The sequence below is a fragment of the Epinephelus lanceolatus genome, chromosome 1 (assembly GCF_041903045.1).
Source record: "Epinephelus lanceolatus isolate andai-2023 chromosome 1, ASM4190304v1, whole genome shotgun sequence".
Taxonomy (NCBI): domain Eukaryota; kingdom Metazoa; phylum Chordata; class Actinopteri; order Perciformes; family Serranidae; genus Epinephelus; species Epinephelus lanceolatus.
The window spans coordinates 19,708,670-19,734,675 of record NC_135734.1 but is presented as its reverse complement, the minus strand read 5'-3'; the positions used below and the strand labels follow the sequence as shown (position 1 = coordinate 19,734,675).

Genomic DNA, 26,006 nt, shown 5'->3' with positions numbered 1-26,006 from the left:
CATTCTGGTGCCAAAATTGTTAAACAAAGCCAAGCAACGGCAAGACACTCTGTTTATGACCAAATTACATTTGGCTACTTGACCACGGTGTTATCAGCATCATGTCCAAGCTCCTTTATGCTCTAAACCAAAAGGAGTATTTCCACTTGCTGAGAATGCATCTGAAAGAGACAATCTTATGTTGTCTCCTACATGTCTAAAAGAGCAACTCCGGACAATTTCCAGACCTGATATTTTAGACATTGTCCATAGTTCATATTAGAAAACAGGGAGGATAGCTGTATAAAGCATAAAAAAAGAAACAGGTGTTGAAACACACTCAGTTGCTCATCCCTCTGAGCTTGGTAGACTAACCACACTCCCTGACCTGCATGATTGGTGATTGATAGACAGATAGCCTTGTTCCTGTGGCTCACCACATGGAGAGCAAGAGGCAGAAACCAAGATAAGGAGAAAAAGAAAAGAAAACCTCACATTCCCTTTTGCCTCTCCTGTCTCTGCCCTTCTTTTGATTTTTCTCTATCTCATGTTTTTGCCTCCCTTATCTCCCTTCCCCCTCTTCCTACTGTCCTCATCTCACCACAATGTCTCTCATCTTTTCTGATTCGGCGTGGTCGTAAAACACCCTTCGTGCAGACACTTTGATAGTCAAGGTGAAATTGAAGCGTGGGGTCCCTGGGAGAGTTGCGTCCTGTTTTGCATAATCAGCATTTACAGGAGAACTAATGTCCCAGCATTGCGGGAACATGATTGGCCTGTCAAGTGGCAGCACACGCCCGAAAAACCCTGCTCCTCATCATTGTTGTATTGCCGATGGAGGACGCCCAAAGGAGCAAATACTCTCTCTTTTGACTCCTCCTCCTCTCCTCCTCCTTGTCCTTTACGTGTAAAACCTCCATCCTATAAATTATCTCACTCCTGGCTTTTTAATATACCGCCTCTGTTGTCTACATCCCAAGTTGTCTAGGGATACCAGCTGCGGGGTATAGTGTGTGCTGTGTAAAATATATTTGTGTATTCGGGAGAGGCTCATAAATGAAAGCAGACCTAAGTAAATGTGTATTTGCTGAGCTCCCGCTCTTCATTTATCAGAATTAGGTGGTATGAGAGGACGACGACGGCAGTGAGGAAGTGAGTAGGGCTATATGCACTGAAATGTGGGCAGTGTGGGGCTGCGTTCAAACTGAAAATAGCACTATGTAAAGAAGAAAAAGATGCTCACAGTTCCAAGGCAGTTTCTTTTTAAAAGACGACAAGACTTTCCTTATTTGATGCAGTGCAATAGTCTGTCTGAACATTGCTTTAATCACATAGGTAGCTCAATAGCAAGAGACAGGCAGGTTTCGAGTGTACTGACTATGATTGCTGTCTGAAGAGAGGGGGCGGGATTGGCTGCAGAAGAGTGTTGTGTAAGATAGAGACCCTTCAAGAACAAGAATCGTGCTGTTTATGCAGCATACATTTCAGTCAAGGGATTTTATATTTCTCTCTGCTGAAGTTATACTTACCCTGGTATATATAGCATGTATTGTGAGCATAGCTCCCTGAGGGAATGCAGCGTGTCTCTGGCGACCTGCTGTGCTACCACGAGAGCCTGATGCCTGGATAATAGTTATAAAAGTGTAATTACAATAAGGGGTTGCTGTATAGTGTGTTGCTATCGGTGAAACCATGACACGAAAGCCTTCAAGCAGACCTGGCTATAAATTGCTAGCTGTCAATGTAACAGTGCCCACTGGCACTTTTTCAAACCCATGCCTCCTCCAAAGCCACCATGGTGAAGTTGAATGTTATGAAATATTAAAGAGTTCAATGTTGCGAGTCTATAACTCATTCCAGCAGGACTCCTATTATGTGTACAGAGCCTTTAATAATCGGCCCATGCCTCCCCTGCTATCTCCACTCATAATTAAATGCAGACACCCATTTGCCTTCCAGACTTGATTTGATATTATTTATTTATCACTGGGGCAAATGTCAGCTTGGATTTTTTTTTTCTAATTTTGGCTGTGCAATTTGCGAGCCTTTTAGGCCTCTCTGCCTGCTTGATGCATAATCAATAGGAAATGTTCCTTGGACGCTCACCGTGTTTTTTCTTTCTGCCTTCCAGGGCTCCCACCTCGTGCCTCTGTGGATGATGTTCCTGATGACGGCTCGCAACGCTGAGAACAGGACAGCGGATCAATAGGAGTTTTGTTGCCCCTCCCTTCTCTCTCTCTCTCCCTCAAACTGTCTTCCCATATTCCTTGTCAGAAGAGCAGAAACAAAAGAAAATCCTGACTTGGGACCAGCACTTGTTCTCCTCCTCCTTCTCCTCCTCTCTCTCTCTCTCCTTCCCCAACCCCCTAGGCCTTGCCTCTAGACAGCCCAGATATGTGTCCCCTAGCTCGGTCAGCAGCTTCCCCTGGCCAGGGGAACGTGTTTCTCCTCTTGGGGCTTTTGCTTATCATGAGCTCATCCTTCTCTGGAGGCCAACCCCCACCCTTCAAACGATTCGCCCCTGCTGAGTGGGGACTCACACATCTGGCCATCCACAACAAAACTGGGGAAGTCTATGTGGGAGCTGTAAACTGGATATTCAAGCTGTCCAGCAACCTGACAAAATTACGCAGCCACATGACTGGACCAGTGGTGGACAATGAGAAGTGTTACCCTCCACCTAGTGTCCAGTCCTGCCCTCACGACCTGGCCCAGACCCCTAATGTGAACAAACTTCTTCTCATAGACTACGCACAGAACCGCCTCATTGCCTGTGGTAGCACTTCCCAGGGGATCTGCCAGTTCCTACGTCTGGATGACCTCTTTAAGCTTGGCGAGCCCCACCACCGCAAGGAACACTACCTCTCTAGTGTGGCGGAGTCGGGTACAATGTCTGGGGTCATCATAAGCTCCCCGCACAGTCCAACCAGCAAGCTGTTCATTGGAACACCCATTGATGGCAAGTCAGAGTACTTCCCCACCCTGTCCAGCCGCAAGCTGATGGAGAATGAAGAAAATGCCGACATGTTTAGCTTTGTCTATCAGGATGAGTTTGTCTCCTCTCAGCTGAAGATCCCTTCAGACACTTTGTCCAAGTTCCCTGCTTTCGACATCTATTATGTTTACAGCTTCAGCAGTGAGCAGTTTGTCTATTATCTAACAATGCAGCTGGATACCCAGTTGACTTCACCTGATGCCAGCGGAGAGCAGTTCTTCACATCCAAAATTGTCCGCCTGTGTGTGGACGACCCCAAGTTTTACTCCTACGTGGAGTTCCCCATTGGCTGCACTAAAGATGGGGTAGAGTACCGCCTGGTGCAGGATGCCTTCTTGGCTCGGCCAGGCCGGCAGCTGGCCAACTCTCTGGGGATCTCTGAGAATGAAGACATCCTCTTCACAGTCTTCTCTCAGGGTCAGAAGAATCGGGCCAAACCACCCAAAGAGTCAGCATTGTGTCTGTTCACCCTGAGGAGGATAAAAGAGAAGATCAAAGAAAGAATTCAGTCCTGCTACAAGGGAGATGGGAAACTCTCCTTACCCTGGCTGCTCAACAAGGAGCTCGCCTGCATCAACTCGGTAAGCTCAAATCTCTTCTTTGTGCTTTTTGAGTTCTGCGGGATACACACTTCCATTACAGCCTATTTCTTCAGAGTGAATCAGTTTACTTACCAGTCGAGGCAGACATATGTTTTGATGGTAAAATGTTGACATTGATGCAGAATGCATTAGCATTAGCCTTAACCCTTAAGGAACAGGACTAATGCATAAATATGGCACCACTACTTTTGAAAAATGTGCAATACCTTTGCTAAAGAATGCTACTTAAACTACACACACATACATATAGTCATTCAAATATTAAAGCTGTGGTAGGCAGAAATATTGAAAAGGTAAAAAAAGAAAAGTCAGAATTAGAAAATGCACCCTCTTTCTGTAGCTCCTCACTCTCCCATCTCTGTCCTAAGCCCCCCCTACAGGACGACAACGGGCATATTCAAGAGCTTCGTACAGTAATTAGCGTTTCCCATACATTGATTTATTTGATCTTATTTTATTGTGGAGTTGTACACACTGCAGTCACTCAGCTAGATCTTTCTGTTTATCAGACCAAAAATAATACAGTAATTAGTAACCTGAGGTTAGCCACTGCATTGTCCCTTCTACTCACTCTCCGCTGCTGTGGACTGCTTCCCAGGAGGAGGGTGGGCAGTGGCTCAGCAGACAGACCTTCAGTCAGAACTGTAGCAGCTCGAATTTAGCCTGCGAAAACCACCCAGCACTGGGTATCACAGCAGCAGTGCCGGGTTTAGCATGTGTAATGGCAGCAACAGAAAGTTTGCCAAACAGCTGGGGTTTGTGCTGGCTGGATTTCTGTTGCTGTGGCTGCTGCCTGCTCTCCACTAGTAGAGATGGATCTGTAGCGGCAGTGTGAGGCGGAGGAATGAGGTTCTAGCTAACATTAACATAAATGTGAACTTAAACCTGCACCTCTAAGCCTTTAGCTCTGGTTAGCAGAGGGCTAAACTAGTAGCAACATATTCTCTCCATCTCTGAAACATTTCGCTGATGTTGAAAGGTTTTGTTTCGTTTCCTGTAAGACTCTCTTAGACTTTCTTTTTGTTAAGTCTGTCTTCCAGAATGAAGAGGAGGTGCAGAAGTCTAGTATTTTTCTCAGTCCACTTGAATTACAGTATGATTTTATTATGGGAGTTTTTCCCTATGAAGCCAAAATTAAACTGCCTGCCCCAGCTTTAAAGGCTAGTCTTGATTTTGAGTAGTTTGTATACCTGAAGCTGTCGGCTACTCTGATTTCTCCACTTAACCCTTTTTTTGTGTGCCCGCTAATTAAATACTGGCCTACTCATGCTACATTCATTCATAAGGACCACTGCTACAGGCCCGGAGTGGTCCATATCAAGTCTGAACAGCTCTTATTTCTTTCTCCTGCTGTCTACTATTTCATTTTTTTCTGCCCGTTTTCTGTCTCCCCACAATCTCTCTGCTGCTTTGATTTAGTCAGACAGGGGACATCATTAGCCCAGTCCCCTGGATTTGTGAAATGTCACTCAGGAGCAGCACTCACACACACACGCACATACACATGGTATGGTTTGGTGCACTGCAGCGTGAGATCCTGAGGGATAGCACGAGCTAGCCTCGGTTTTTACTAACTGATCCACGGTGCATGGCCCTGCATGCGTTACAGAGGACCCCGCTCACACAGACACACTAGAGACCTAAAGGCACTCCACAACAGCACACACTGTAGTTTTCTCTGTATACCTGCTTACATGCTTTTATTTTCCCTGACTTTCATGCCTCATTCTCTTCTGTCTCCCCTTGCTTACCCACTTTCCTCAGGCTGCATCTGCCTGAAGCCTCTGATGTCTTTGTTCCATCTATTAGTGTTAAGTGTGCCTCGCTCTTAGTTGACCACCTGTCTCTGCGACCTCATCTCCCATCCTCTGTGCTCTTTAAATTCACCCATCCATCCCCTCCATCTCGCTCTCTCTTAAGATAGCTTAATTGAAAGACCTGTTTTAAAGCATTCCTTTAAATGTCAGTGCACACCATTTTTTCCGGCAGGTGTCTTTGTTGCACACACACACACACACACACACACACACACACACACACACGCACACACACACACAAACCATTCACCCTGTGTGTTGCAACTAATGGAGTGATACTTGGTAAGAATAGCGCTCTTTCTCTGCGTAGGTCTTCATTAGCTTGAGTGCACAGGTATGTTTTGTGAGGTAGTGTAAGTGATGTGAATGACCTAGCCAACTCCTCACTTTCACCTCCCTTTCTTCCTGTTTTTTTGCCACCTTCTGTAGATGTGGTCTCTTTCCTATTCAGTCGTTGTCTTCATTCTTTTTTTGTGTTTTTTTTCATTGGGCCCATCACACTGACAATAGCTCTGAGGCAAAAAAAGCAAGCTATCTCATTTATTTCAATTAGACCTTTGCACCGGTGCAGCAGCAGCTCTTGGTGCAGAATGCTGTGGTACAAATCTCAGGTTAGCACTGCAAAAAAAAAACATGACTCTACCTTTTATGTGGTGCAGTGCAACATCATGCAGTAACTCCCTTTGTTGGCCAGGCACTCTCCAACCACAGAAGAGTATGAAGAGTTGTCCAATATTTCGGCTTTTGAGAAGACTCCAAACTAACACTTAAACTCCATTTAAGTGTCTCAAGTCATACTTATGAACCATCATGAATTGTGAGTTTTGTTCATTTGTACCAGTTATTTTGCAGCATCCCACAGCAACCATCGCCTCCTTCTCCCATTTTGCCAGTCAGGCCCGTTACCATAGTTACTAGAGTTTTTGATAAGGAATCACTTGTGATTTATCTCCACTTAAACATCCTCTCAGGAAACTGCTGTCCCATATAAGATGTCATCAATGATGATGTAATAGCCTCAGAGATAAATTGGCTGACCCTACGACAGCAGCGAGGCTCGAGGGGTCAGCCTTAGGTTAATGACGTCTGCCACGTTGCCCCTAAGCAGTGACCTAATGTCAGCTGCCCACCACTGACCTTAACCTCAGCCAGTGGTATGAGCAACCTCAAATCTGACCTCAGATGCCTGATATTATTTTTCAATGTGGGAGCTGTTGCTGTGCAACATAACTAAACATAACAAGCACAGAGAAACACAGATGAGGCCGAATCAAGACACCAGAACTGAAATAATACAAGAGTGAAATTAAGATTCTGTATAAAATACTAATAGTTCAACAAAATGAAATCTGTCACAAATTACACACTTAAGCTCCCAAATACCAAAAATGTACCCAAGTTCTACATATATAAATCAACAGGCGATTTCCTTCTCTTTAAGAAAAATCCTAAATGATGATGATTTTTTTCCCACCTGGACCTTTATGCTCTGCCATTTCTCCTCTGATCATCACGCTGTAACCTGCGACAGGCTGTTATGATACGATGCCTATCGCTCATTCACATGCATGTAGCTTTTTTTAGAGCCGCAAGTGTCATGTAGGTTTACATTACCAAAGGTTTATGACAAAATCACTTGATGACACGGAGAGGAGAGGGAGAGACGCTGTGCTGCTGCCAGAGGAGCCGCTGAATGAGTTCTCTCTGAGCAGTAACTCGCTAAAAGAGTCTGAGAGAAGTCCGGGGCTGTTCATAAAACATTCAGGACGCCACAGTTTATTCCACACTACTGAAGCTGCTCCCCTTTTTGGAACCACCGCGGAGTCGGTAATAATATTGCTTTCAGCTATTATTTGTTGTTGCCATGGGTAGCAGTTTGACGTCACATGTCAACAAGTCGAAATATCACGAGTATCACAATATGAATTTGTAATATGATATTAAAAAATAAACCAGTATTATCGTCAACGAGATGATATGGCACACCCCTAATAGTCAGCTAACAGATGCCAGTCTTTCACAGTTGGCTATTACTGAAAGCAGTCGTACCATAAGTTAAAAACAAGCTGTACGTAAGGATGAAATGGTTTCATGATAAACTGCTATAAAATTCCATACGGTCGGTATTACCATTTCACAATTTTATTGATCATTAAAACTGTGTTTGATTACATCACCTCAAAAATCCTGCCCTTCAACCAAAGTTAGTAAGGGTCTTCTTGACACAGGCGCAGCATGTATCATAGGTTTGTTTTACTCTTCCTTTGTTTACAGAGGGCGTGCAGCAGGCAAACCCAGTGATGCTACTGGTCTCGTCCTCATCTACAGTGACACGGACACTCGAGCAAGCATTTCAAAGACAGTCTTATCTTCTAAATTTGATATGGTTTTCATACCTTTACATACGGTATTGGCTATGTTATATTTTAATGTTTATATAAATGCCATTGATTTTTAATATAAAACTTTGGTGACATGATCTTGAAATGAATGGTGTGTGATTATAATACCGTTTTGTCTCTAACTGGGAGTCATCTTCCCATTTCTCCAGCTGATCTAGGTTTATAAAGTGGCAATCTCTGGCTCCACAACTTTCAAACGTTTAAGCTACTGGTGTTTGCCACTGAACCCCACCCATATTTTCCCAGCCACTCAAGGAATTTAAATGCACTCCTCTAACCTCAGGGCTACAAGCTCTTAAATGCCCATTTCAACTGCATTGGACTGAGAAGTGTGGGAAAGGCTGTGTGATGTGGGGGTGGAGGGTGAATACGTTTAGGTTGACCCTGCCATAGAGCAGTGGAGAGGGCAAGGCAGGGGGGGAGAGAGGGAGGACTGGACAGCTGTTAGCCACACAGCCATGATGGATGGCCAGGAGCTCTGTCAGCTCCCTGTGTGGAGTTCATATTTGTGCTGGATCATAATTTCTGGCCTCTGGCCGTCATTAGGGTGATATGTTTATGGGCACAGTGAGATGGTGGCTGTTTTTCTGTAAACACAAATGTTTGGGCATATTAGAAGTGGCTCTGTTATAAAAAAAAATATGTGTGTTGGACGAAGCAGATACACACACACACACACACACACACACACACACACACACACACGCCATTCATCACCTCAGCCCTGTTACCTGGCTATATTTGTCTTCTGTGTGTGTGTGGGTGTGTGTGTGTGTGTGTGTTCGCGCCCGTGCATTTGTTTGTGTGTCTCTGTTTTGTCCCTGAGCTTTATTAGTGAACCCCTGACCTTCTCCCCGTTTTGAGAGTGGATCAATACAAACCATTTCCACACAGGGAGAGAGGGAGAGAGAAGAGAGAGGTATAGAGGTGAGCGCAAGAAAGGATGTTTCAGGAGGTAAATGAGAGAGACGGCAGCTAGAACCAGAGAGAGGCAGGAGAGAGAAAGAAAGAGGTGCTGGACGTGGGCGGGCGTAAAAATGAGAGGACATGAGGGAGTCGGGGAGGGAGGAAGAGTTAGACGCCAAAGCAACGTACAGGAGAGAGTAGGGGAATTTGAAAGATGGTGTTGGAGAGATGAGAGAGACAGAGTGAGTGTGAAAATAACAAGAGCAAGCCAAGGAAGAGGCTTGAAGGGAACAGGGAAGGGATTGAGAAAGAAAGCACAGAAGGGAGGAGAGGGCAGCAGTGTTGTTGACTCCGTCCAGAATGCAGGAAAGTTTCTCAAACCCGGTCTTTAGCACCGACTGCACACAGAGCTATTTTCAACTGATCTCGCCTAGATTTGTGTTTAGGCGTTTTGAACCTGTCTGCACTGGTCACTAAGGAAATGACTGTACTGTAGCTGTGCACATGAACGTGAACTGATGCTGCATTTTGAATTGCGGGAAACCAAAACGGCAAGCTGCAGGCCAGATGAAGAACTGAGATATGTTCTTTTACTGTCAGCGCCATGAAAACGTCCAGTGATGTCAGTTATGAGGAGTTTGATGTGGAGCCACGTTTAGTGCTGGCTAACTGGGATGTGACGTCAATGTTATGGTGCTTTTTGAGCGATGACAGAATTTTGATTCCACTGGATTTTGATGTCAAAACATCTTTGAACATGTTTAAAATCTGATTTTCAGACGTTTTTCTGTGATTTTCCTTTGTTAGACTTGACACAAGTAGCCAGATTCCAATTTGTGTAGTTAAAAATGCACATATCTGCACTTAGCAAGCAAGGCAGGGATGTACAGGAAAAAGATACAAAAATGGTGATTTCAGTGAGAGGGGAATAAACAGAAAAAATGGCACGAGAGATGGAGAGAACGAGAAACAGCCAAGGAGAGAGCAGCAAGCTTTTTACAGCCAGGGTGTGCTCGAAGGAGAGGCAGTGATTCACCGACAGAGAGAAGAGGAGGACGAGAGGAAGAGTGATAGCCCCAGAATTATTTTCGCCACCACTGCCAAGAACAGCGAGAGAAAAGGGCGGATGACAGAAAGAGGGGAAAGAGATAGAGGGAGGAGAGGAGAGGTTGATTGAATGCTGGCTGCTGCACAAATAATATCGGTGTCCGTCACCTGGCCACCACACTGTCCTCTTCAGCAGCACGGCTCTCTGTCATGTCAGCTCTGCGTGTGTATGTGTGTGTGTTGGGGCACATCTGACAGGGCGTGTATATCTTGGGCCAGGTGCTATAATAAGGAGGACTCAGGAACACAACAAAGCTCTTTTGGTGTTTATGAAATATCACTGGATTTATAGGGGCGTCCTCCAGTTCGAGAAAGTCAGGGAATCTTTCTGCTCAGGGGTCACTTTGCAGGATATATTTTCTTACTCACTACAGTCATCACATTAAATGGTGATTTCCAGCAGCTTTTCTCCACAGCAAGCCAAACATTAAACTAGCCAGCTGTAACCTTTTAGGTTATTAGAAAACATTTAGTTCTAGAAAGTCATGGAAAAGTCATTGGATTTAACATGAGGGCAGCACAGGGAGCAGTGGTCATATTAGCCTTAGCACACTATACAACAGTCCTTGATAGAAATGTCCTGTAATGATAACTGAGCATTTTAGGATGCCTTTTGCATTAATTCATGCTGAGTATGAAGGTAGACTTTCCAAAAACTTTCCAAATAGTCCTGCACCTTGTGTTTTCTTAAAGGAATACTTACAGTACACTCACAAATGACTAGTTGATTATCAGTACCTTCATGATGAACATAGAATCAAAAAATTGTGAAGGTACTTGATGAATTGAAGTTAACAGGGAAATTACATTAAAAAAAATCTGCTTACAGACTCTCACACAACTCGTGCAGCATAATCCAAGTCGCACTTATCCAGTTGCATGCTCAGTACTTATCAAACACATACATTTTCACCAAAACATTCAAAACACAGACGAGCAGGGCACCTGGGCAACCCAATAGAACGCATGAGCAGAGTTCAAGGGTATGTGCTTGCCCATGTGCAGTACTCATACGCAGATAGTGTTTTAAATACTCAGGTTTTGGCAAAACTCCACGTGTTTGGGAAGTACTGAGCATACGACTGGATAAATGAGAGTATACTGCAAGAGTTGTGCTAGAGTTTGGAAACTGATGTTTTGATACAGTTTTTGTTGTTAAATGTGGTCGCTCTTTAGTTCACTTCATCATGAATGGTTGTTGTTTTTGGATTCTTTGTTAACCGTGAAGGCACGTGACAAATACAAGTTTTCTTTGACGAATTCAAGGTAACACGCGATGAGTGATACACAAATGGTCTTTTTGTGGATGATGCATTCCTTCAGTACAGGGCTGTGAAGTTAAACACAGTATCTTTTTACTAATTGTAGATAAGCTTACTTTATCTGATCATGTAGCAAAATAGAAATAAAGAAAACTTTGTTTGGACATTCCTTTTTCTCGCTGGAATGCTGGCACTTGTCTCCACACGAGGCTCATATCTGACTCAAAGACTATGCAAAATGTCAGGCTGCTTTCTCTCGATCGCCAGATGGATAGTGAGGGTTTGAACTTTGTCCCAAGCCAATGAATCAATCAATCAGAGATCAATCATAGCAAAAAAGAGTCAATTCAAATGTTCATTTTTTCGTGCTGCATAGACCAGCTGTTGGCCATCAGTGTCAAAGGTGAGATTTGATGCTCAACCTGAAATTGATCTTGAAGTGATCACTTATTTTGACTTTAGGTAGCTCGTTAATGATGGTGCTCATTGCTGTGGTATTTCCATGGTGCATTCACAAGACATTACATGTGCGGAAGTGTGGGTGTTGCTTTGGTGTGTCTTTCCTTGGAATATGTGTGATGTAGGAATGTGAATCCAGGGCATTGCTGTAAAAGAGCTTAATGCTTAGTCAGTTTCCCCCCAGTAAACAATATTTGATGATTTATGGTTTTATTTCGATTTTATTTTGAGATTTTTCATAAGTGGAGGCTATGTAATTTGGTTGAGCGTAAAGACTGTTACTGCATATACTAAACTCTGATTTTTTTAAACGATATTGCTGCTGTTGGGGCTTTAGGTTATCAGCGCACTGTGTGAGTGTGTGTTTTGTCTAGTCAGGATAGCTGCTGAGAGGAGCGTGGTTATCAGTGTGAGTAACGTCCTGTGGCGAGCTGCACCCTGGAGACTGATTACAGCAGTATAGCAGATGCAAATGTTATAACCCTTCCTTTTACCTATGGCTGATAAGAACACACACTACAGGAGAACATTACACTGACTCACTGAATTGGATGCATTGGCGCACACAGTGTGAGTTGTCTTTATTTCGAGGATACTGCATTCACCCTTAGAATTCTGGTTTTGGTTAAGTTTTCTAAACTGGCAGCGTTTACTAGTGGAAACTTGTTAGACAGAAATCGATATCAGGTTTTCTGTCTGCCGTTAGATGGTCCAGCAAATGTTCTGCACGTCATGAGCCCGCATTAAGCGAACCGAGCAGATTTTCATTATGTTGTTACAGAAAAGCCAAAGTGGAATTGGCCAGCTCCTAACCTTATTAAATCCATCATTATAAATATCATCTAATGAACGTAACTCACTTGTGGTCTTTGTAAAACACAGGCATGTTTCTGCAGACCTAATCTAAAAGGATGTGCCGGCAAATGCGTTTAAGTAATTAGACCTGATTAATTGAGCAAGAGTTGACGAGCAGAGTTAATTGACAGTCTAAATGAGCTGAGCTAGGAGACACCGATCAGGCGGGTTGTCTTAAGCGGGTTATTGGTACTAACCGGCCACATTTCGGTTAATATTTTTGGGATTTGATTTCCAGAATTTGTTCATTTGTATGCAGGATAGGCTTTTGATTGCGTCACAGTTGTGTGTGTGTGAGCTTATGCGTGCGCTAACAATGTCACACCCACTCTGTGCTCAAGTGTCGCTCTCATCCCATTATTAAAGGACAATAGAAAACCTTTTGGAAAAGACCCCATGCAGACTGTGTGTGAGCTGCTTAATTCTCTCTCTCTCTATTTTCTGACCTTTCTCTCCCTCTCGGAGGAGTGTTTAGCTCAACAAATCCCCATCTCTAGCACCCCTCTAATGATACTAATTGTCAGTGTAATTATGTATTGATCTGTACTGTGTGTGGGTGGTGTGTTGCATACATCATTATCAGGAGCAATCAGAATGTGGGGCAGGGGTTGTGCCTGTATCGTGCATGCTAATAGTCTCTCTGTGTTTGTTTGTTTTAAGTTTCTCTTAAATGCACACATCTGCCTCCAGCTTTTGGTTTCCATGCAGATGAGCTGAATGTGCGGAGTCAGCAGAGGTTTACTTTTCATAACTATCTATTTGTCATACATGTGGTTTTTCTGAGTTTTGTGTGCTAGAAGGGAATACCTGCTGTTTTCCAGTAACGCCCTAGATTCTATGCATATGCATAGGAGCAATTTTTTTACATTGATGTCATGTCCCAGTGCATCCAAGATATTGTGTTTCTTGCTGTTATAAGACACTGCTCTGACCACAGTGTACAATAAGCCACTTTCAGTTAGTAGCACAGCTCAGATTGTGCTTTATTACATAGAAATTTATGAAAATAAAGTTAAAAACTGCAAATGACTTGCTGTGTCAGAGTCCTATAAGTTAATAAGATCTAATGTTTCTAATGTTGTTTATTTAGGTTTGCAGCATTATACTGATTTCAAGATATACCATGATGTAAAAGTTGACGATTATCATACCATGTACGTTTGCTTACCTACAACATTGGAAGAAAAGCATTTTCAATGGGGAGACTTTTTACACATATTTTACATTAAGAAAATTGTTTCAAGTGTCAAATATGTATAGTAATAGAACATTTGTTCAACCATTTTTTTTTGAGACGGTTAGCATACCGTGAAAATCTGATACCGTTGCACCCCTATTGCTTTTAAAATCAGATTTGGTTTACCCAGTTTTGTCTAACTGTTTTTTTTTTTAACAAATTGTCTGCCTTTTTTTTTTTTTATTTGTCCAGGGTACACCCTGGACAAGTTGCCAGACTATCACCAGACTGACACATAGAGACAGACAAACATTAGAGTCACCAGTTATACTAACCTGCATGTCTTTGGACTGTGGGAGGAAGCAGAAGTACCCGGAGAAAACCCACGCTGACATGGGGAGAACATGCAAACTCTGCACAGAGGGGCTTCCTCATGCTAGGGTTCGAACCCCCCCACCCCGAGTTTGAACCAGGAACCCTCTTACTGTGAGGGAAAAATTAGGTAGGTGCTATGTTTACGCAATGATGTCACCCCGAAAGCAGCAGTAATCGCCATATCAGTGGAGTGTAGAGCCATGGTGAACACATACAGGGGGGTATAACTTCATTCTCTGCTCAGGACGTCATTAGTCATTTGTTTGCTGCTATATTAACGCTCTGAATATCATACAGAGCTCCTTTAATCAAATGATATGTTGATATGTCTCGTATGCAGTTACAGGTACTATTCGAATTTCTTAAGATATCTTTTGCTTTGTGAAACCTTTCAATCTGCTAAAAGTCTTCCACTGCTGGTCACTGCACATCTCCATCAGAACAGTCGGAGGTTGAATACTTTGCTTAAGGGCACCTGTGGTGGTTGATGATGGAGGAAAGAAGCATGTTACTCATTCACTTTCCCCACCCACATTTCCCAGCTGGTGTGGGGATTTAAACTGATGATCTTTTGATCACGAGCCCTCGTCTTGTCAGCCTGTTGGCTTATATTGGCATCGGTTTATTTCCAACAGACTGTATGCTTCTCAGCGTGCATTTACGGGTGTATTTTCTTCCTGTACATACTGCATACAGTATATATATTTCCTCCCCTGTCTCTCACATTCAGTTGGATTGCGGTCTAAACATGTGGTGACAGCTTTTGGAAGCAGCTCTCTGAATAGGTGCCAACTCCTTGAGGTTTCACTGTCTGCCTGGAGTGCACTCAACGTAGAAATTACTACCCTGCAACCCATGAATATGGAATTGGTGCAGTCATCTCTCTTTCTAAATTATTGATCAGTTCGGATCCAGTAACATATTCTAGAAAACAGCTACAGCATTTTGGAAGGAAACAAATCATAGCTTGTAAATTGTTTGGACAAAAATACATTGCATCCTCAGACAGATTTTTTTCCCACCCCTCTAGTCTCGAGTTTTAAGTCACCAGCCCATATAAATGCTCAAGATGTTGTTAATGCATCAAGCATTTTGTGTAACACCTTTGAGACACAACCAATCAAACACACTCTGTCACCATGGAGCCGGTGGCGTCACAGCTGACGTCTGCACAGAGCCCTATGGGACTTTTATGTCTTGTTATCCTAAACACAGGAGTTATTTTAGTGCTGTGTGAGAGTGTCTGTGAGCAGATTTGTGCTTGTCTTTACATTCATGTACTATATGACCATTGCATGTCATGTACTGTGTTCTTGTTATGGAGGTGTTAATAACACAGAGCAGCGATTTTTGTTTTAAAAAGGACAGTTCACCCCAAAGTCAAAAATACATATTGTTCCTCTTACCTGTAGATCTATTTATAGATTGTTTTGATGGGAGTTGCTGATAGGGCTGTACTGAAAGTTCGAAGCACTGAAGCTTCATTCATAATGTTGACATTTGAATTGTAAATCTGATTTTGAATGCTGCACAGCAGACTTTGTCTATTTATTCTTTTTAAAACAGTATATTTGCACAGGTGTAGGTAAAAGTTTACTGTTAAAGAGTCAGAGTCCAGTGGTGGCTGTGTAGGATTGTTCCTGACTCAGTTGATCCAAACATTTCCAATAACTCCAAAGTGATAAGTCCAAAAGTCAAAATTTATTGACAAATGATAGATGTTATCATTTCCAAAATTCAAAACATGTTCTAATCAAATGAAATATTCTGCCTCAATCCATATTTATTGGTGTTTAGCCTTTCCAAAATAACATTTTTACTGCAGACGAGAAATTGTTTACCCTCCCTCTTGTTGCACACAAAGGAAGTCACGCAGCTGTATCAGTGGGAAAGTCCATCATCAACTTTACAGCACCATAAATTAAATTTATTTACTGAAGTTGATCCGATTAAAAAAGACAAACTCTTCTAATCCAATAAATCGCTTCATCCAAATGATGATGACATCATAAAATAGAATGACATTAGAAACTTCGTTTGAAAATCTCAGTAAAAACTTTGATTTGGGGAAAAAAAGACATACAGTACAGACCCAGTCGCCGAGTGTTTGAGATATTGGCTGTACCAGATGGCACTCAGCTTGTGCCATGTAGTCAAAACACCAAAAACAAAACTCAGCCACAATGTCTCTTTCTAGAAATTATGACCCAGTTACTCAAGATAATCCACAGACCTTGTTGTGAGCAGTTTAATATAAGAACTAGTTTCTTTCTACCACTACCACAACTACACCTGCAAACAGTATTATTGTGCATCTACTGCTAGCTCACCCAGCACCACTGAGCTACATAACCTTACAGCTCAGCTTACGAGGAAGCCATCAATGTTTACATCTCACGCTTTCATGACCAGGAGCCTCTTGTTCGTGAGTAGGTGCACACTTCCTTTGTGTGGGGATTCGGTCGGTGGGTGTAGTTTGGTATAAAGGAAATAGTTCCTACATGAAACTGCTCACAACAAAACAAAAATCTTAGCTTCACTGTGAGTTTGGTGACTGAACAGTCAGAGGGTGAGTCATGAATTACCATCATGAGATGAATAATTCCTTAAACCGAAACATGATTTGCTTTTCGATTGTGCGTGCTGACTGAACACAACAAAATCCCTTGAATAGTTTTCACATGAGCAGGTTTAAGTCACAGTAACCACAGGAGGCACTTCTTCCAATATGCGTCAGTTTGTACGGGAATCATGTGTTTCAGCAGTCTAGTTGAAGGTGACAGTCAGGTAATTGGAGGCAGCCTGTAAATGTAATTTTTGGCTTACATTCACATTACGAGTAGTAAATTACTTTGTAGTGTTTATTTAAACCTCATCATTCTGTATTACCATCCATGATATTATAAAAACCCAGCAGCATCTTTACAGTAATATATACAGTGGTGGAAAAAAGTTTTCGGACACCCCATGCATTTGTGAAATATTGCATTAAGAATCACTCTTAGGTCTTCAAGTGCAATTTCTTTTAGTACAGTCACAGCCAAAATACTAAATAAATCCTAAAAAAGCCATTAAAAAATTAAAATTGATTGGTTCCATAAAAATACATAAGAAATTTTGAGTATTGGGTCATTTTGGTACCAGTGATGAAGGTCGTTCTTTTTATTAAAAGACACAATTTTTGTTGCCAAGCTTCGTGTCTACATAAAGCCAGCACATTTGAAAGTTCTTCAGACACAAAAATGGCTAAAACAAGGAACCTAACGCAGGAAACACGCCTGAAGATAAAGATTCTCAGCCAGGAAGGGTACAGCTGCCGCCAGATAACCAGGAAGTGCAGATGCAGTCCTTCAGCAGTTGGATACACTCTGCAGAAATACAGACGAACCAACAGCTTGGAAGACAAACCAAGATCTGGGCGTCCAAGGGTTTCTTCAGCAAGAAATGACCGCATCCTGATCCGCATGTGCAGGCAAAACCGCTGAATGACATCACAGGAGCTTCAGCAGCAGTGGTCAAACCAAACTGGTGTCCAGTGTTCCACCCGCACTGTACATGGCCGACTTTTAGATCATGGCTTAAGGTCCTACAAGGCTATCAAGAGAGAGACAGAGGTTAGCTCGGCGTCGTTGGGCCCAGGCACACAAGAACTGGACAGCCAGGAATTGGAAGAAGATTTTGTGGTCAGATGAGTCCAGTTTCCAGCTTTATCTTCCTCCTACTAATGTGAGGGTACGCAGAAGGCCAGGCGAAGCATTATCTCCAGCATGTACAGTACCTACTGTCAAGCATGGTGGAGGCAGTATCATGGTTTGGGGATGCATGAGTGCTGCTGGTGTTGGTCATCTCACTGTCTGTGATGGCACATTGAACTCTACCAAGTATTGTACCATTCTCGAAACCCACATGCTCCCTTCTGCGCGTGCACTGTTCCGTCGAGGTAAAAACTGGATGTTTCAACAAGATAATGCCCCTTGCCACACATCCAAGGCCAGTAGAACTTGGCTGCAGGAGCGCAGTATCCAGGTCTTAGAGTGGCCAGCTCAATCCCTGGACATGAGCCCCATTGAAAATCTGTGGTGGATTATCAAAAGGTCTGTTTCAAAGTATAATCCAAAGAATTTAGAAGAATTAAAAGCAGTAATTCAAGAAGAATGGGACAAGATTACCCCTCAACAGTGTGAAAGGCTCGTGGGGAACATGCCAGCCAGGATTAGAGCTCTACTACGTGCCAATGGCAGGACTACTAAATATTAATTTAATGATGTGATGGTTTATTTATTTTTTGTTCAGTTTTGAACACATTCTCTGTTATTTGTTGACTTTGATACCGACAATGTTGAGAACTGACATATTGAAACTGTCAAGAATTTAGTTTTGTTAGTTTTTCTTGTAAATAATAAACAAAAAAATATAATTTGTATTTGTCTGTATCTGTCTAATGCAGCCACACCTTTTGAAACACAAAAAAAGATTTTTCCACAAATATTTCATGATAATATTTGAGATTGTGTAAAATTTTAAGGGTGTCCGAAAACTTTTTTCCACCACTGTATATATAAATAATACTTGAAAGTATGTGTGAGATGTGTTTGTGGTTTGTTTAGTCTGCGATTGGTTCCAGTTTCCAGCAGTTACGAGTCACAGCTGTGGCGCCCTGGTGTCAGCGCTGTACATGGAAGAGATGTCAGAGTAAGCAAACATCATGAGGCCTTAATTCACTTTGACCTGGTATGAGGTCAGTAGGCTGTGTGTGAGAGTATGAGTGTGTGTGTGTGTGGCTTCCACTGATTCTTGTTTCTTTGCCTTTTGCTTCCAGCCTAATAATAGTATAGGAGAAAGGAACCTACAGTGTACTCTTCTTGACAGTGATTTCTTGTAACTTTGACCACATAGACACACACTAGGGTGTTATGGTCGATATCAATAACTATCACACTCAAACTCAAGTCATTATTTCTTTCAAGTTTAAAGGCAGATTTTGGCTCCTGAGTTAAAGTTGAAGAAATCACTATTGTGGTTTAAACGATTATGAACAATATTTGCCAAACAGCAGAACATGTCAAACTCTTAATACAGACAGTCTAAACATTTTACAAGTTTTACACCCATAGTATGCAATTTTTGCTGTTTCTCAATCAAAACAATAATAAAAGACGGACTTTGATGACGTCACAAAGTAATGCAGGGTCATTCATTACTGATGAAAATCTATCATGACGTGACTCAGGCAGAAATTATGTTTATGGAGGAGGAAATGTATAAACGTTTTATTTACGTTACCTTCAGTCACATTATGTCATTTCATTCTATTGAAATAGCCAGTTAGTCATGCTATCTTGCTAACCTACCATTAGCATTAGATGAGTTGACCACCCATAGCAGCTAACGCTATGTGTCAGATTCATTCGTGGGGTAGACCACCACTGTTATCCAAAACATGGTCAAAACAATCATGCTAAAAATAACTTGATGAAGGTGTTGAATATTGTTGTATTATAATGTTACTGTAGCATTAGTGTCCGGTCTTGTCTTCTTCTGGTTAATGGCAGGTGGCAACTGGCGTTTAAAGTGCATTACTAACCCGCTCTAAGGGCGTTTGGGTGGTTCATTTATATTGAGGTGTAATTATATCTCCATCTTGGAAAATTGCACCGCGATAATTATAGTTATTGTTTATTTGTCCAGCTCTAAAACACACTTTTACACACTTTGCATTATGAATGTGTAGCTATGGAAACCATCGGATGCTGGGTTTTTGTTCTGCTTTATAAAGTAGTATGAGGGCACGTTCATCCATGTTTAAAGCGCACACACACACGCAGCAGCGCCTCATGTGTTTATTCTTCTTGAAGAAACTCCAGAAATGTCTCCATGAGTTCAAGGCCCCCGCTGATATTTCTGGGTAATTTATGAGCTGCCCTCTCTCAGAATCCCTCACTCCGCTTGAAGCCAGCCACGTGCACACACAGACACGTACACACACGTCAGGTAAAAGGCACCTGCATCCACCAAAGTGTGTGTATGTGTGTGTGTGTGCTCACACTGTGGAAGCCTTTATCATCTGATATGAAAACAAGGTGGAAGGCAGCAGAGGAACAGCTCCCGTGGCTGATGCCAGATCATTCTTGTTTCCTGCTGTCCACTTCTCTTTTACTTCTCTCCTGTACACACACACACACACACACACACGCAAGTCATGTTGGAGACCAGGGTTGGGTCGATGGACGATACTTTCCTCCATGTTTCACTGTGGACATCATCATATTCCAGTTTCGCTCAATCCTACTTGAGACTGTAGAAAATGGGGGTTTTGGAAATGTGTTTTTTTGTTGGCTTGATGATAAGACAGCCGATGACTAGTAAGGAGAAAGGCGTCTTTTTTGCTTTTTCTCTAACACACACACACACATATTCATGCACAAACACACGCAACCACACACAGATGAATTGCAGGCTTGTCTTGAAACCATGCTGTCAGCATTAATACCAGCAGCCACTTCTGTCCCTCTCTCTCATGTCCTCTCCGGCTCTCCATGATACAAAAACATATTTTCTGTGTATGTCTTCTGCACAAACAGGTTATTATGGAGAAACATGGCACCTGTTAATGCAACGTGCTGCTCAGTTAATTCACGCTGCCAAATGAACGTGTGTTTGTGTGTTTGCCATACATGTTTTTCTTCTACCTAATGGCTGTAATTCACAGCAGTGTATTGAAACAACAACACCATGTTCCTGTGCATAAGCCCATATTGTATTCTGCTGTTTCCATATGTGTTTCTGAATGGAGCTTACTATTGACAAATTCCGCTTAAGGTTGGCGAAATGTGTGCCCGGACATATTTTCTTGACGCAATGCGTTAAAGAAATAGCAATCATAGGGGAATGATTATTCAACCACTTCCTTCAGCACCGGCCAACCAGCACAGTGTAGTCAGTCATCGTTATTGTGAGTTGTGTGTACATGCGTGTTTGGTGCCATATGAATGAGTATATTTCATCGTTCTGGAGTGTGAATTGGCTGAAGCAGCTCCGCCCAGGGGAAACCACCACAGTACAGTCATGGCTGTTAGCCCGTAGCACATGTGACCTCTAGCCGTTTCTAGGGACCACTCTGGGTTTATATATACACATATGTGTGTGTATCTTTGTGTGCAATCCTCATATATTGTATCAGGACTATCTAGGTTACCTGTTTCTCCGTGACCTTGAATATTAGCTGACATCTCACATGTACTGTATATACACACCGTAAGTATAGTGCTTCACTCTGAGCCTGTTTACTGAGCCTTTCAAAACCCACATTACAGATCACAGTTTATAGAGATTTATCTGCTCTCAGTCTGAGTTTGCAGCACAACTTCAACAATTTGTATATTAATCAAATGGTTGATCAACAGAAAATTAATAGGCAACATTTTTTTATGAAAAAATTCACTGGTTACACTTTCTCACAAAGAAATACATTGTGATTAACTGTGTGTTGATGATGATAAACTGAATAGATTTGGGTTTTGGACTGTTGGTCAGATAAGAAAATCCATTTTAATATGTCACTGTGAGCTTTGGGAGCTATTGATGGGCATTTTTGCTATTTTTACCCAAAGCAATTGATCGGTAGATTGACAATAATCATTAGTAGGAGTGGGCTGTATGGCCTAAATCGCACATCATGACAGTAGGGTTGCACAATAATGGTCAAAATGATAATTACAGTTATTTGGATCAATGTTGAGATCACAGTTATTTCTCACGATTATTCATTGTTTTTAGAGACAAAATGTTTCTAGTGCACTTTTACATTTAAATAAACAGAGCACTGCTTTGGTTTTATTATACTGAGATGTTCTCTTTGAGAGTAGCACACACTTAAAAAGTCAATATCGCAGTCGACCTGTTCATTTAATTGAGGGAAGCCAAAATCGTGATTGTGATTAACATTCAACTGATTGTGCAGCCCTACACGACATTAACAGTATACATCATGATGCAGTATATGTGCTGGAAATTCACTCAAGAAATAGTTTGAAATAACCATATCATACTTTAACACACTTTTATTTGGAACTTACATACAAAGAAAAACCAACAACCTCACAAGAGACAATGCTTGAGTTAAAAAAAAAGGCTCAAATCAGTAAAACTAAATTTCTTTTAAAATGGAAGCCTTAACATTCAGAGAATGCTAATTTCAAGTGTTACAGGTTCCAGTATTTATAGTTTCACTCTCCTTCTCCATGTCTTCCCAGACAAGGTAACCTTGTGAGTTAGCTGGATTTGCGAGATCACAAGGTCACGGGAGAATCACAAGATCATGCAAAAATCCACCTGATTTGCTACATATCCTTCCCCGAATAGCTCCTGCAGTAGAAACTGTATTACCAAATCTCTACCAGTGGAAACATTCCTACTCTTACATGGTATATACTGTCATATCACCCAGCCCTAATATACAAATGTATATATTTTTTTAAATCAAATCCTACTTTTGACACACTCATACTTGCTTCTTTTTGGGAGGGGGTCTTAAGAAGAAAAGACCAAGCCCCAGTGAACCGTAAATCCACAAATTCATCCAGCACCACATGCACCCACTGCAAATCAAAACAAGAAACCTCCTCATTCTGCGTCTGTAAGACTCTGCTGCCAAAGTCAGTGGAAGGTTGTTGGCTTAACTCGTTCATCCCCAGCGGAGTTCTGCATGTTTGAAAACACTGCAGAACGTTAAATATGGTCTCTAGCCAATAACCCTGCAGAGACCACAGAGGGGTAATATTCTTTCCATACTGAATATTAGCTCCAGCTCACGTGGGGATCTTTTAGTGCCTTAAATTGCAGAACCCACATCAGAATGTAGCCTCCATTAAAATGCTTTCCAACCTCAAGGGAAACGCCTTTTATTCCATGCTGATCCATGCTGTTTAAACCTTCCAGACCTGCAGGAATGCTGGAGCACCTTTAACCTTCAGTGCCTTAGAGAAACCTATATAGACTACTGTGTGTGTGGTGGTGTGTGTTAACCCTTATAGACTCTGGGGGCTACTGTATACAGTATTTTCGACAGTGAGTCTCTTCCATAGAAGATGGATTAACCCTTTTAACTTGTTTTCCTAAGGCTCTGACGGCATTCGATTGCTTGTGTGTGCGTAGTAGTGTGTGTGTGTGTGTGTGTGCGTGTGTGTGTGTGTGTGTAGGGCTCACTCCGGTCCAGATTGATGGATTTCTCTCATGAATATATGGTTTAAAATTGTTGCCCCTAGTTGTATGCCATATGTAGACGATGGGAATTGTTCTCTTGCTTGTAGCCAAATCTGTGTATACACACATAAAGTAAGCCGGATGCTTTGGTTGACTGTGTGTCTTGGTGTGTGTATGTGTGCACAGGTTTGCACGTCCTCACGTGTGCATTTGTCGGAGTGTGTTGTCTGTCAGTCGCTTTTGTTCCAAGGAAAGAAATTGCCCCCTAGCCATTAGTTGCTACAAAAGAAAGTTGTTTCAGGTAATGGCTGTGTGTGTTCCTGTCTCTCACTTTCTTAAACACACACACACACACACACACACACACACACACAGAGGCTTCAATGAAAATGTCTTCTTCTCTTTTATTCTTTGCTTTTTTATCACCTGACATCTCCGAAGGAAGAAAAGAAAAACAAGAGAGAGCAAGCTCTTTGTTGACTCCAGTTGATAGTTCTACCACCCTACACACACACACACACACACACACACACACACATACTCACACCTCTCCACTCTTTGGAGAACATAATGCAGGTCGAAAGAGGTTTGTGAGGGACAGAAGAAAGAGTAGTGACTGAGCTGGAGATGGAGAGGGAGGGAGACTTGCCAAGGAGGGATGGATGAAGAGGGAGAAGCAGAGCGATTAGGCGAGAAGGGACGGATGGACGGAGGTAGAAAAAGACAGGGAGGGGATATTGATGTTTGCTCAGTTACTGTAGCTGCTGGAAGGAGACGGCGAAAAAGACTGAGAAAGTAGAAAAAGGCAGAATAACGGGTTATTGACATGTGCTGAGCTGAAGGCAATTTAGGCAGATCGGGGGGGAGAGGGAACGAGGGAGGGGGGTGTTATCTTTTCTCCTGTTTGGATCAATCAGATGATGTAGTGATAAGACTGTGGATTACACCGCCATTTACACACTCCCCAAGTGTGTGTGCGCTAACTCACACATGCGTTCGTTGGCTCCAGTTGACACACACTGACGCCCATTCAGTTCCTCACTTTAGCAGTCAGTCAGCAACCTCGCGTCTGACACACACACACATGCCTGCACTCTCACCCTCACACATTTGGTCTCCGTAAAAACAGTGAATTATCCAAAATAGTCCTTTTGTCTGATTAACACACAAAGATTTTTATTATCAAACCTTGGGCTAATAGCTGCTTTTTCATCATCTATTATCGTCATGATTACTTTCAATTAGTTGATAAATTGTCAAAAATGTTCCTCACAATTTCCCAGAGCCTAAGTTGATGTCTTTAAATCGCTCATTTTGTGAAAAACCCAAAGATGATGAATTTACAGTCTTATTAAATGGAGAAAATGGGAAATTCTCCCATTTTAGAGGCTGGAAAAAGTTAATATTCATCATGGTTATTACCTAAACAATCAGTTATCAAAATTCATTGTCAATTTCTGTCTGTGCAAAGGCACAAAATGTGTTAGTTTAACAAACCATTCATTGTCTGTGGCACTTTAACCCTACTTCATAGGCCACTGATTGTGCTCTCTGTGTGTTTGTGGGGACTGGTTAAGGCATCATATGGGTCAGCGGGTTGCCCGGGGCGATGGGCCCCTTGTGACACAGGAATGTTCCAGTTATTGTCACATGGTCACCAGCATTACCACCATGTCACCGCCGTGACTGAACACTTTACAATATGTTGAAGGTTTTGCACGGTGGGATTCTGTTGGGGAGAAAGAAGGGTGTGTTTGTGAATGGCTCGTGTTTGAATAGGCTGCGAAACATGTTGAATAATCAAGTAAAAGCAGTAAAGTTAGATGACACACCTATAGGTCTGTCTGTACCCCCACTGTGGTAGGGAAACAAGTAACAAGTGGACTCTAAGATGCAGGCTCTGTTGCTTTAGAGACACTTTTTGAGTGGCGTCCTTGGAAATCACTGGGCTAAGGCGCCTGATGTTTTGGGCCTGATCTGGACGTTTGTTATGTTTAATTCTCTGCTCTCTCCTTGTCCGTCTTCTCTCTATACTTTGAGCTGTTTAACAAAAATAAGGCCTCAAGATACAAATAAAGGACATTATTTAAAATGTTCTAAAATGTTCTCCATGACGCTGGGGATGTAGTGAGTCTGAAAAAAGTGCACAAGATAAAACAAAAGTCGTGGCATTTTACAACGTCTTAACACACAAATGAAACATCAAATCCATAGAAAGCCTCTTTCACTACTTACATTTGTGTGGGTTTTTTTTTTAAGGTACAAAATGAATACTTTAAATCTGCATCCTCAGTATCCAATCTGAGTTTTATTCTTCTGTCGTGCCTCTTGTCTGATTGTTGTCTTTTCTCCCTCCCTCCAGCCGCTGCAGATAGATGATAACTTCTGCGGCCAGGACTTCAACCAGCCTCTGGGGGGAACCAGCACCATCGAGGGCACTCCCCTCTTCATCGACAAAGATGATGGCATGACCTCGGTGGCGGCGTATGACTACCGTGGCAACACTGTGGCTTTTGTCGGCACGCGGAATGGCAAACTGAAGAAGGTAGGAATGTTATTTCTTCTGTTGTATACATGTGAGTTTATTTGTTGTTTTTTTGTTTTGGTTGGTTTCTAGTGCTGCTGTTAAAAGGAAATTGCCTTTAAGTCAATTCAGTGTAGAAAAAAACTTGCTTTTAGGTGCTTGTCATTTCAAGGACATTTGGAGAAATGGCTGCAGCCCACTTGGTGATTTTTTTTTTCCTGTTTTTTTAAATAGTGAGCAGCTTTTCAGGCGCTGGTGGTTATTGTTCTCTTAATGAACTGTATGCTTGCAGCTTTTAATCGTTGTGCATTTACACGGAGCACTTTGCAGGCACCTTTGTTTTTT

The 26,006-nt window shown here is 42.2% G+C and overlaps 1 protein-coding gene across 4 annotated transcripts in view; it reads left to right on the top strand.

Annotated features, from left to right (window-relative positions):
* The window catches only part of plxna1b (plexin A1b), a 218,672-nt gene that overhangs the window by 38,186 nt on the left and 154,480 nt on the right, over positions 1-26,006 (top strand). For all 4 annotated transcript variants that reach the window (XM_033626487.2, XM_033626485.2, XM_033626486.2 and 1 more), the window contains exons 2-3: positions 2,111-3,555; positions 25,500-25,682. In XM_033626487.2, the coding sequence (XP_033482378.1) occupies positions 2,374-3,555; positions 25,500-25,682 (1,365 nt within the window). In that variant the 5' untranslated portion in view covers positions 2,111-2,373. The remainder of the gene's footprint in view (positions 1-2,110; positions 3,556-25,499; positions 25,683-26,006) is intronic.